The 12169-nt window shown below is 32.9% G+C and overlaps 4 protein-coding genes across 4 annotated transcripts; all 4 read left to right on the top strand.

Moving 5' to 3' along the window:
• Positions 1-4090: 4090 nt before the first annotated feature.
• On the top strand, positions 4091-5076 carry LOC106413980 (MLP-like protein 31). Its single transcript, XM_013854699.3, has 2 exons — positions 4091-4368; positions 4556-5076. The coding sequence occupies exons 1-2, from the start codon at positions 4173-4175 to the stop codon at positions 4831-4833; spliced, it is 474 nt and encodes a 157-aa protein (XP_013710153.1). The 5' UTR covers positions 4091-4172; the 3' UTR covers positions 4834-5076.
• Positions 5077-7519: 2443 nt separating this feature from the next.
• LOC106413981 (MLP-like protein 34) lies at positions 7520-8870 on the top strand. Its single transcript, XM_013854700.2, has 2 exons — positions 7520-8224; positions 8334-8870. The coding sequence occupies exons 1-2, from the start codon at positions 8050-8052 to the stop codon at positions 8603-8605; spliced, it is 447 nt and encodes a 148-aa protein (XP_013710154.1). The 5' UTR covers positions 7520-8049; the 3' UTR covers positions 8606-8870.
• Positions 8871-9832: 962 nt separating this feature from the next.
• Positions 9833-10907, top strand: LOC125591740 (protein RALF-like 3). Its single transcript, XM_048766532.1, has one exon. It carries the CDS (start codon positions 10390-10392, stop codon positions 10696-10698), a length of 309 nt encoding a protein of 102 aa, XP_048622489.1. The 5' UTR covers positions 9833-10389; the 3' UTR covers positions 10699-10907.
• A 218-nt stretch (positions 10908-11125) lies between these two features.
• BNAC08G06180D (uncharacterized protein At4g22758) lies at positions 11126-12092 on the top strand. Its single transcript, XM_013854665.3, has 2 exons — positions 11126-11671; positions 11742-12092. The coding sequence occupies exons 1-2, from the start codon at positions 11422-11424 to the stop codon at positions 11933-11935; spliced, it is 444 nt and encodes a 147-aa protein (XP_013710119.1). The 5' UTR covers positions 11126-11421; the 3' UTR covers positions 11936-12092.
• Positions 12093-12169: the final 77 nt, after the last annotated feature.

Here is a 12169-nt window from a genome sequence, read left to right on the forward strand (position 1 = left end):
CCGGACGTGCCAGACCCGTAGTTTTTTTTCCCCCCAAACTCGGAATGTTTTATTTTTATTTGTGAAACTTTGAATATTAATTAATATGATTTCAATTTTACTTTTAATTTCATATTTTCGAATTTAAATTTCAGAAATTTTACAAAAACGCATCGATCGATCCATTTTTTTAAAAAACGTTCGGAATATACCGAGGGACATTTCCCTCAGAATTTTCCGAGGAACGGATCCCTCGGAATATACCGAGGGAACAGTTCCTCGGAATAAACCGAGGAAAAAGTCCGTCGGTATACTCCTATCGATCGATGTATATATGTCCAAACACGCATCGATCGATGAACTTCCGAGGAATTATCCCGACGAAGTTCTCCCTCGGTATATTCCGAGGACTTTTCCGACAAACTAGGGATCCTCGGAATTTCCTCGGAAATTTATTTCCTCGGAATTCCGTCGGAAAATTCCGAGGGATTTCCGAGGAAAAAAAGAAATTCCGAGGAATTATTTCCGACGACGTGTTTCGTCGGAATTTCGTCGGAATAACGATATTTCGACGAAATTCCGATGATTTTTTTCCGTCAGAATCCTTGATGTTTTGTTGTAGTGACCCCTCGGAAATTTCCGACGGAATTCCGAGGAAACCCTATTTCCTCGGAATTTCCGAGGACCACAAGTTCGTCGGAAATTCCTCGGAATATTCCGAGGAAGATGTCGTCGGAATATTACGAGGGATAAACTTCCTCGGAATATTTTCAAAATTAAAAAAAAAATTATAAATTTGTTTGTTTAAATTGAAATTCGAAAATATAAAATTAAAATTGAAATAGAAAACATATTTAAAATACAAAAAATAATAAAATAGTTTTTATAAATAAAAAAAATGTTTTATAAATACAAAATTAATTTTAATAAATATGAAATCATCTTTTTATAAATACAAAATAGTTTTTATAAATACAAAAAATAATAAAATAGTGTTTATAAATCAAAAAATGTTTTATAAATACAAAATTAGTTTTATAAATATAAATATTTTTATAGATATGAAATCATCTTTTATAAATACAAAATAGTTTTTATAAATACAAAAAATAATAAAATAGTGTTTATAAATCAGAAAAAATATTTTATAAATACAAAATTAATTTCAAAATATGAAATCATCTTTTATAAATCCAAAAAAACGAATTTATATACAAAGAACGGTTTGTATATTTAAAAATAGTTTTTATAAATACAAAAATAAAAAAATAGTGTTTATAAATCAAAAAAATGTTTTATAAATACAAAATTAGTTTTAATAAATATAAATATTTTTATAAATATGAAATCATCTTTTATAAATCCAAAAATTGAATTTATATACAAAAAACGTTTTGTAAAATCGAATTTATATAGAAAAAACGTTTTGTAAATACAAAAATAATGAAAAATTTATAAAAAAAAGTTCTAAATCAATTCAAGACAACCAAATAACAATTCTAAACCTATTACACAACAAATCACAATCCTACCCAATCACCCTAACAAAAATCTATCAAAAACCTTCTAAAATCATCAAATGTACTTAAAAACCTAACAAATATGACCTAAGAGAGTGGGATAGGTTCCTTACAGGATTTGTAAGAGAATGGAAAGGATTCACCGGAGAGATCGTCGCGAGAGAAGGTGGAGAACGCCGGAAGGAGAGAGAGATCGCCGGAGAGGAAGAAGAGAGAAATGGGGAAGAAGATGTGTTTCGAGTTTATAAAACCTTGGGTCCGACGGATATTTTCCGTCGGAATTCCCTCAGTATTTTCAATTTCAATTTTCGCGAAATATTTGGCGGCTTGTTTGCCCGGTTAAATGAAAATATTCCGAGGAAATTCCGACGGCCACTTAAATATCCGTCGGAATTTCCTCGGAATATTTTCATTAATTCGAGGAAAAAAAATATCCTGTGCATGTATTTCTATTAATTTATATTGTTCCTCGGAATTTCCTCGGAATATTCCGAGGAAATACCGAGGAACTAGTGTTTGGGGTTTCAAAACATCAATTTTTTTTGCCGTATTTTATTTCTTATACAATTGTAATGCATACCATTGAGGATTCTTTGTATAGATGAGCATAAACCATGAAATAACAAATTTCAAAACGAATTGTAAGTATTCCCTTTACCGTTCATTAAAGTGTATAAGTGCTTTTCTTATGTTGTGGGGATTTCGTTCATACAATCGGAAAAGTGTTTATTATAGGGTAAGGAACAAATTTTTGACTTCATAATGAACGTAAGACACTTAATAAGGGTTATATAGGTGTTATTCAAACCGCAAAACGTTGTTTTCGGTTTAAAAACCCTATTTCCTCGGAATTTCCTCGGAATATTCCGAGGGAATTCCGAGGAAACCCTTTTCTTCCTCGGAATTCCGTCGAAATATTCTGAGGAAATTCCGAGGAACTAGTGTTTGGGGTTTCAAAACGTCAATTTTTTTTAAAACGGATCGATCGATGGATATATGTCCAAAAACGCATCGATCGATCATTAAGATGGACCGAAGCGTAACAATGTGATCGATCGATGAGATTATCCCATCGATCGATCGAGGATATCAAGTGTTCCTCGGAATTTCCTCGGAATATTCCGAGGAAATTCCGAGGAACTAGTGTTTGGGGTTTCAAAATCTCGAATGTTTTTTTATAAACGGATCGATCGATGGATTTATGTCCAAAAACGCATCGATCGATCACTAAGATGGACCAAAGCGTAACAATGTGATCGATCGATGAGATTATCCCATCGATCGATCGAGGATATCAAGTGTTCCTCGGAATATTCCGAGGAACTAGTGTTTGGGGTTTCAAAATCTCGAATGTTTTTTTATAAACGGATCGATCGATGAATTTATGTCCAAAAACCCATCGATCGATCACTAAGATGGACCAAAGCGTAACAATGTGATCGATCGATGGGTATATGTCCAAAAACGTATCGATCGATCACTAGTTCGTCGGAATTTCCTCGGAATTTTGGAAAATCCCTATAATATTTCCTCGGAATTCATCGGTTTTTTCCGAGGAACACATTTTTCCTCGGAATTTCCTCGGAATATTCCGACGGATTGATATTTCCTCGGAATTCCGTCGGTATATTCAGAGGAAATTCCGAGGATTTCATTTTCCGTCGGAATGTCCGTCAAAATACCGCTGTTTTCTTGTAGTGTCAGTATTCCCAGTTATATTATATTATATATAATATATCAGTATTCCCAGTTATATTATATTATATATAATATATATTTCGTCTTCTAATTATATTGAAACCGTTGCAAGTTTAACAATATAAAAATTATATTCCTTCTTGGTGAATTTATAATTCAAATTATCAAAGCCAAAGAAGAAAGAATTAGAAGTGGTTACCAAAACAAACAGAAATCTTGTATTTTTTTTTGTGTGCACGAAAATCTTCATTAATAGGTTAAACGATTACAAGAGTAGTAGCATCATCGAACAAACCACGATGTGCGAGTCGATAGACTAACTCCTCGACATTTAATTCAATAGAAAACAAGGATAAAGACACAAACTTATAAAAATTTGATAAGAAGTTATCAAAGATATCAAAGTTGCCACTTACGATTCAATCTAAGAAAGACTCGAGAACAGTCTACAAACCGTTTTTAATTAAAAGTCTACAATAACACGTAGAGTATTATACCAATAAAAATAAAGAAACCAAATATTTGCATATCTGATAAAATCTCACACGGGATCCACGTTATGTAACAACTAGCAAAGACTGATCGTTTGCTGAAATAGAGAAAATACCAACTATCCTTAAAACTTATCATAAGTGTTTATATAAAATAGCAACAAACCTTGATTAGTGCTTGCTGACACATGCTCTGGCTCTATATATAAACTTATCAATCAATAAGATACGGATCACAGTTATAAACCAAATAGTCTACTGTTATTAAAATATTTCAAAATTTAAAACCCAAATTTATCAAAAATATACGTAACCACTCCAACTCATAGATAAAGACATCACAAGAAAATAAAATTGAACCCTTCCATATCATTTAATTTATCTGACCAGTCCAAGAGGTTGTCACTCCGTCTATAAATTAGAAACGGGATACGAACTCTTAAGCATCTCAAAGCTATCAAAGCACTTTCGTTGGCAAATAAACATGACACAGTCTTCTCTATTAGGAGAACTTGAGGTTGAAGTCGAGATCAAATCTCCCGCGGAGAAGTTCTACCACATGTACGCCGGAAGACCGCATCATGTGGCCAAATCCACTCCACGCAATGTGCAGGCATGTGATCTGCACGACGGAGAATGGGGCGAAGTTGGCAGTATTATATTTTGGAACTACGTTCATGGTATTTATGCTAGAATATTGTATACTATAGTTGGGAATACATGCATAATACTAACGAGGAATTTACCTATTGAATAAAACTCTTGGATCAGACACATAACTTTCTCGTCATTCAAAAAAATACATGCATAATATTGGTGTAATAAGATACAATATTTTGATCGGTAAACGGTTCGTTTTGGGTGTAGATGGACAAGCCAGAGTGGCGAAAGAGAGGATCGAAGTGGTGGAACCTGAGAAGAAAATTGTGAAGTTTAGGGTTTTAGAGGGAGATCTGATGGAAGAGTTCAAGAGCTTTGTGATTACGATTCAGGTAACCCCCAAGCAAGGAGGAAATGGAAGTATTGTGAAGTGGCACTTCGAGTATGAGAAGATTGATGAGAACATTTCTCACCCTGAGACTTTGCTCCCTTTCTTTGCTGATATGATCAAAGAGATCGACGAACACCTCTTGTCCGAGGAATAGAGGAGAAATTCTTGTTTTTTCCTCCGTACGTTTTATATAATTTTCATGTTTGTGTCAATAACTGTGTTCTCTCTCAAGATTAAGATAAAATGTCTGCAAGTTATATAAATGATAATGAGTCGATGTTATGTTTTATGTTGTAAGTTGCAAATATGTATTTTAGCAAAAAAAAAAAAGTTGCAAATATGTAACTTTTAAGTGTATGCTGTGATTATTAATTTGATAATAAAAGTTTGTATCATACTTGCTCGTCTCTGTTTTTGCTTTGAAATCAAAACACACAAGGATGAGAATCATGTAGGAGATCAAATACACAAATATTAGAATTTATCTTGATATTTCTTCTTTCCACTCAAGTGTATGTATGTATGCATCAAAGACTGATTATTAAAATATTAAAATTGAAACAAACCCTTGATTATTATAAAAATAAATGTGACGCATGGATGGACAGTCTGCTTACTGATATTTGCTTGATATATTTTTTCTATAGATTTGCTGGACTCGAACTGTTAATCCAATCATAATACCCGGATCATAATAATATACATATTTCTTTTTGATCAAACGACAATTTTATAAATCATTAGTCTCCGAAATTGTTTACATCGAACAATAACAAAGTCAAACCGGCTAAAACATCAGCTACTACCATAGCAAAACAGAGCAATGAGATAACACCATAAGATAAGAGCAAACATAACACATAAACAACACCTAATGTCGCTGAGCAGTCCACGAAATTCAACGCCAATCGTGCTAAGAAGTGAAATGAGGCTTTGGGAATCAGAGAGCACAAGTACTGGTCTAACGCCTGGGATTGAAACCCCAATAGAAGCAGATTTAACAATCAGAATTTCGGCATCAAAAGCAGAGGCGACAATGCACCAAATGGATGAGCCTTTTAACAGAACAAACATGGAAGCATACATAATCTTGGGCACACTACTCCCTGCAACACAACCACTAAAACCGAATGAAACATATGGGAGGCCATCAAGCTTCACAAAGGATAAACAATCCAGAAACACCGAAAAGACAGAAACAACAAGTGTTTCCTTACGAGTCTGCCACAAGTAATGAGGAAGCAACTTTAAACTAAGCAACTTTAAACTATCATTTGATGGAGTGAGACCAGAACATAGACTGCATACTGTAGAGAGTCGTACAGGGGCGAGCGTACCGTAACAAGGCAGGAGAGAACACTGAAAGGACATCATTGAAGCAAGCAAGATAGAGACAGAACGTTTCAAATCTATAACGTGCAGGGATGTAAACCCATCATCGTTGACAAAAAAAACCATCATCAATGTTGTCTAATTATTTATATCTGTATATCTTCTCTCTGTTTCTTTTCCAAACGTCAAAACGGAAACTTATCCAACGCATGTTACCACTCCAATTCCTTAACCTACGTAAAATGGAGACCTAATGGAAGATGTCAAGAGCTTCCTGAACACTATCCAGGTGACCCATGAGTAAAGAGGCTTTGGAAATCTTGTGAAGTTGAGTATACACTAGCTATTTAATAAAGGAATATTACTATTTATTATTTGTCGGCGCCACGTAGTGCTTACCAAGAAACATACGCAGAGCCACATCTATTTTCTCGAATTGGTAAACTATTAAGATAAGACAACAGAAGAGTCATTGTGATAAACCAGAAAGTTGTGAAGCCATGGCGGGCGTTCAGACTCTCGACCTGGAAAGTTGTGGAGCTTTTATCTTCCAAACAAAGGTCTGGAACTTTGTTATATTGGGTTCTAGTATCTTTTTCTCTTTCTTAGGTTGCATCAAATTGCTAGCTACCCAATATCCAGATCCAAATCTAGTTATATATCTTTATCTTTATGATTTTGGGTGTTTTGTATAACATCAAACATGTCTTGATAATAATCTGCTATCTCTCTAGATTTGAATATGGAGTGTGTTAAATGTCTGGAAATCTAGCAATATTTATACTTTACGAGCAAAAGGTTTGACATATTAAATCAAAAATACCTATACAATTAGTGGATAAAATATTATTTTGATTAGTACTCTTACGCTACAGTACCCTCTGAATCAGTGAATTGGAGTGGTAACATGCCTTGGTTAAGTTTCAGTTTTGACTTTTTGAAAAAGAAAAAGAAATCATATAGTACATATAAACAATTAGACGAAGTCGATGATGGGTTTATATTATTATGATCCAGGTATTATGATTGGACTAACCGTTCAAATCCAGCAAATCTCTAAAAAAAAAATATACCAAGCAAATGTCAGCGATCAAGACTCTGCATCCAGACGTGACAATAAAAAAATTTTGGCCATAGATCAAAATTACCAAAATGCTTTATTAAATAGGTAAATATACATTTATACCCCTAGAGTTAACTAATCCAAACCTTAGGGTTTAGAGTTAAGGGGTGAGGATTTGGGATTGGGGTTTAAAATTTTATAAAATAAAATATTAATATTAAAAATTTAAAAATAAAAATTTTAAAAATAGTTTTAAAAAGTATTTTCGAATTACAAAAAGAAAATTTGAAAAAAAAATTTCAAAAACAAATTTCAAAAAAAAAAATTTATAAAAAAGTTCGAATTTGAAAACATATAATCTAAAACTATAATTTTTTTATTTTTTAATTTTTTATATATCTAGAGTATTAGGATCATTTTTCCTATTAAATGAAACATTTTGGTCATTTTACTCTCTATGATCTATTTTTGTGATCAAAACTTGAAAATAGTCTATTTAGGAAAATTGCCATTTAGTTTATAATAAATTAATAACCTAGTGTTGTTACCATTTTAAAATTTTGTGTTTTTTCTCAACATAGCTGAAGTTGTCTACTAAGAATCAGTCTTGATTCTTGCCGGTAAATCTTGCCAGTAAATTTGGTACAAGTAAATCTTGCCAAGCGTGGATCTTCATAGTACGGTTCAGGTGATGCAGTTAGACGTAGATCTTCAGAAAGCAGGTAGTATTGTCGGTTGTCGAATCGTCTATGTAATTTTTTTCATATCATAATTGTAACATCATAATAAATCAGTTTAAAAAAAAAAAGAATGAGTCTTGATGAATAGACTTAATGGTTATCAAGTTTATGCACTGAAGACATAGCAAGCTACATTCTCATCCGCCGGCTGATGTATGTCTCCTTCTCGAAGTACTAAGAATATATAAGACAACACAAGAGTCATTGTGATAAACCAGTAAAATATTGTGGAGCCATGGCGGGCATTGAGACTCTCGACCTAGAGATCCAAGTAAACATGCCGGCCGATAGATTTTTCAACAGTTTCAAGAATAAGAAAGGAAGTTTCACAGACAAGACAGAAGCAGTTTCTATTTATCATGATGATACCAACTACAACTCCTCGATTCAGATCTGGAATCTCATCGTAGGTATATAACTAATTATTTGTATTTTCCAGATTTTTGAAAAATGTATTCCTCTTCTTTATCAGGTTCTTGTACTTTCATTGATTACTTTGGAATCTTGGATTTATTATAGATGGAAAGATGGAGCAGATTAAGGAGAAGACAGAGGTTGATGAAGAGAACATGTCGGTTTCTTTCTTAGCTATGGAAGGAGATGTGTTGGAGCAGTACAAGAGCTATAAGATAACACTTGACGTTGTTCCTAGAGATGATGGAGTTTGTATTGCCAAGTGGAAATGGGAATACGAGAAGCTAAACGTCGACGTTCCTCCCCCTACTAAATACATCGCATTCGTTGCTGATTACACGCGTGAACTCGAGACTAGGTTGTTGTCTGAATCATAAACATCTCATCAACGTCTTCGAGTTTCCTTGTTAAAATAAATCAAGTCTTGTTATGCAAGAATCTTTATTTTCCTTTTGGTTCCTCTTGGGACTTGTTTACAGTTGTTAATAATGTATGTATGACCTTACCATACTTGACATTAAATCTGATTGATTTCTTGTTTTCAGACAACATTTTAGAATCATTGAGTTTACCGTGATCATGTTTAATTCGTATATTTGGTACACCGTTTATAAGTACCTCTTATATTGCTTGCTTGATACGTCTTTAAGTACCTCTTAATAAGTACTCGTTTAGAGATTTGAGAAAACAAAACCCAAGTACCCTTGTGGATTTAACTTCTCATTTACTAACGCAGCACGATGAGAGTGCATATGCGGGTTAGTAAATTGAATTAAAATTGACCGTATCACCTCTTTCTAGTAATAATTAAAAATATATTTATTGTTTTGCTAAACTAAAAAAAAAAAATTCTATAAGAACAAAAATCACATCAACTGTTAAACAATAATGATTAACAAAATTTTTGTTACTCAAATATGAATTTAATTTTACAAATTCTAATAAATACAGTAATATTGAATTATAAGATTTTTCAAGTATTTAAAATTCAATATTTGTGAGCTATATAGTAATTTGGAAAAGTAATTTCTATTCATTATTATTGGAAATATTTTGAGCATTGGAATTTTAGTGACTTCCATGTACAATAGAATATTTTTTGGTTGAAAAATATAAATCTTATTTAATTGTAAATGATATTAAGTAAAATTTTAATTATTCTAAAGTTGTGGCTGAATACCGGAGAAATTTTATGTTTACCACTTTCATGATATTACTTTTCATCTTTATCACCACTAAATAGACATTTTCAAAAATACCTTCTTTATTAAGTGGCAAAAGACTCTTATACTCTTGTTATCTATATATATAATAAATCATTATTTAAATAAATAAATAAAATAAATTTTTTTTTAATTATACTTTTTCAAATTCGAACTTTTTTCGAAATTATTTTTATTTTTTTTTCAAAATTTCTTTTTGAAAATCGAAATTATGTTTGAAACTATTTTTTTTTAAAATTTGTATATTTTTAAGTATTTATTTATATATTTATTAGAATCTTAAATTTCACATTCCAAAAACTCTACCACACCGTTCAATGATAAACTCTAAGTCTAGATTAGCTAACCCTAGGAATTTAAGTGTCTTTTACCCTTCATTGAAAGTGAATGCAAAAGTGATTAGTGTAAACATGAAAAGTGGTACTATAAATGTGGTATTTGTGGCAATTTCCCCTGAATACCCCCTTATGTAAATGGACGATGGAAAATATTTCATTATAAAATTTCACATATTTCAAAAATAGAGAAATAAGTAAAGATACATTACATTTTGAAAGTAGCAGCTAAAATTTAAATTATAAAAATAAATCTGATTAAATATTGAAATAAAGTAAATTAATCTCAAAATTTTTTGTTAACAAATGTTAAATTTTCACAAAATGTATTCACCATAAATAAGTCGTTTAAGATTTTTGTCTTTATAGAAAAGAATAGAAAAAGACATCTTAATTTTAAGTAAACCAACCTCCAATTCTATGACAAAAATACAACTGAGATTTCAGATAAATTAATTGCAAATTCATTTCTTTATTATTTTCGAAAGCTAATTTCATATCCCATTGTTTAGTAAAAATCATACAACTGCATGCGTGGAATAAAGATTTCAATATAAATATCACACATTGATTTCTTTACCTTTTTTACAAAAACATAAAATCATGAGCAATAAGAAAGAAACAAATAGGTCTATTCTCGTGGTACTGCTCGTATCATGTGTGTTTATGAGCACGGTGAAATTGGGAGCTGGAAACTATATTGGATATCCAGCAATAGGGTCTGGCGATCCTCCAGCTCGTTGTAATCCTAAACATCCTGCAACGTGCCACCCACGAGAACCTGCAAATCCGTACACACGAGGATGCGAAAAATTTGAAAGATGTCAGCGTGATTCTCATCCACCAGCTCTTTCCAACAAATATATAACAACAGACCATGTAGGGCATACAAAAACCAATGACTATATATAATGAATAAATATATCACATATATAGCTTTTCTATATCATTTTCCTGACCCTAGTTACGTTATATATTCAATCGGTTCTTGATTCGATTTGGCATGCAGAACCATCGGTTAAAAAATAGCAATTAAAGAAACCGAATTCTCTAAAAATAAACTGAATTACACCAAATTTTATCCAATTAGTTATGTTGTTTACCAAATTAAAAGAAAAAAACGAAGATAGGAAACGATTTCAGTTTAGTTTGTAACACACATAATAATAATATCAAAACCAAACCGTATAGCCTGAGTTTTAACCAAAAAATAGCTCGGTTTAATTTGGAACACATAATAGCAACAAAACCGAACCGTATAACCTGAGTTTTAACCAAAATATATCTCGGTTTAATTCGGTGTATCTATACAAAACCGAAAAACCCAACCCGACAAAACCGTATGTTCTTTGATTTATATACAAAACCTACACGCCTCTCATCTCGCAAAATCACAAATTCGATTTTTCATCTCTCTTCTTCCTCTCCCTCCTCTCGCAAACCACGCTTCTTCTGCTTCCTTTCTCTCCGTTCATCTTCTTCCTCTCCGGTGACGCTCGTGAATGGTGGAACCTACTCCGATCGGTGATAATAATCTTATGCACATCCCTTCATCTTCAGACTCTGTTTTCGCTTTCGGATCTTGCAAAGAAGGCTGGTACTACCGTTGCCTCGGCCTCGACCCCGTGAAAGAAGATGTTGATGTACAACAAGCAGAAGAAGAAGAAGAAGAGAGAGACGGTTACTATTAAGGAGAACCGGATCTTAATCAGCGTCGCGTTTCTCGGTAGCGCCGGTCCGATCCGGTTCGTGGCTTACGAAGGAGACCTCGTCGCTAATGTGATCGACACTGCTCTTAAATGTTACGCTCGGGAAGGTCGGCTTCCGGTTCTTGGATCCGACTTTAACGATTTTCTTTTCTATTGCCCCATGGTTGGACCTGAAGGTATGAGATCAATCAATGCTTTTGTGTGATAAAGTTTTGTTTTTATTTGTGGGTTTTTGTTTTTGTGCAGCTTTGAGTCCATGGGAAGCGATTGGGTCGTTGGGAGCGAGGAACTTTATGCTGTGTGAGAAACCAGAGGAGGAGAAGAAGAAGGTTGAGGAAGAAGACAGTGGAAGATCGAGTTTCCCCATTAATGGGGCTAGGAAAAGAAGCTTTAGGGCTTGGATTAACAAATCTTTCAGTCTTAAAGTCACTACTCATTAGACTTTGTGTTGTCTTAATGTAACCTTGAATGTTCGACATTATTGGGTTTGTGTCTTTTTCTTGTTCTTTTTTTTATTTCTTGTTTTTGAAATAATGATTTGTTTCTAATGTTCAAATTGAAACATGCGTCTTTGTAATAAATTTACAAGTTCTCGTTTGGGCTTTGTCTGCAAAATCAGTTTAGGTTACCAGTAAGTTTGCTTTACGCGCAAGTTAACGACGTGTCGGGGTTAC

This window comes from Brassica napus, chromosome C8, assembly GCF_020379485.1.
Source record: "Brassica napus cultivar Da-Ae chromosome C8, Da-Ae, whole genome shotgun sequence".
NCBI lineage: Eukaryota > Viridiplantae > Streptophyta > Magnoliopsida > Brassicales > Brassicaceae > Brassica > Brassica napus.

Bases quoted from the DNA above. Each gene is read 5' to 3' on its own strand.
- LOC106413980 (XM_013854699.3), top strand. From the start codon at position 4,173: ATGACACAGTCTTCTCTATTAGGAGAACTTGAGGTTGAAGTCGAGATC. The intron at 4,369-4,555 runs GTATTTATGCTA...TTTTGGGTGTAG, and splicing joins ATTTTGGAACTACGTTCATG to ATGGACAAGCCAGAGTGGCG.
- LOC106413981 (XM_013854700.2), top strand. From the start codon at position 8,050: ATGGCGGGCATTGAGACTCTCGACCTAGAGATCCAAGTAAACATGCCG. The intron at 8,225-8,333 runs GTATATAACTAA...GATTTATTATAG, and splicing joins GATCTGGAATCTCATCGTAG to ATGGAAAGATGGAGCAGATT.
- LOC125591740 (XM_048766532.1), top strand. From the start codon at position 10,390: ATGAGCAATAAGAAAGAAACAAATAGGTCTATTCTCGTGGTACTGCTC.
- BNAC08G06180D (XM_013854665.3), top strand. From the start codon at position 11,422: ATGTTGATGTACAACAAGCAGAAGAAGAAGAAGAAGAGAGAGACGGTT. The intron at 11,672-11,741 runs GTATGAGATCAA...GTTTTTGTGCAG, and splicing joins CCCCATGGTTGGACCTGAAG to CTTTGAGTCCATGGGAAGCG.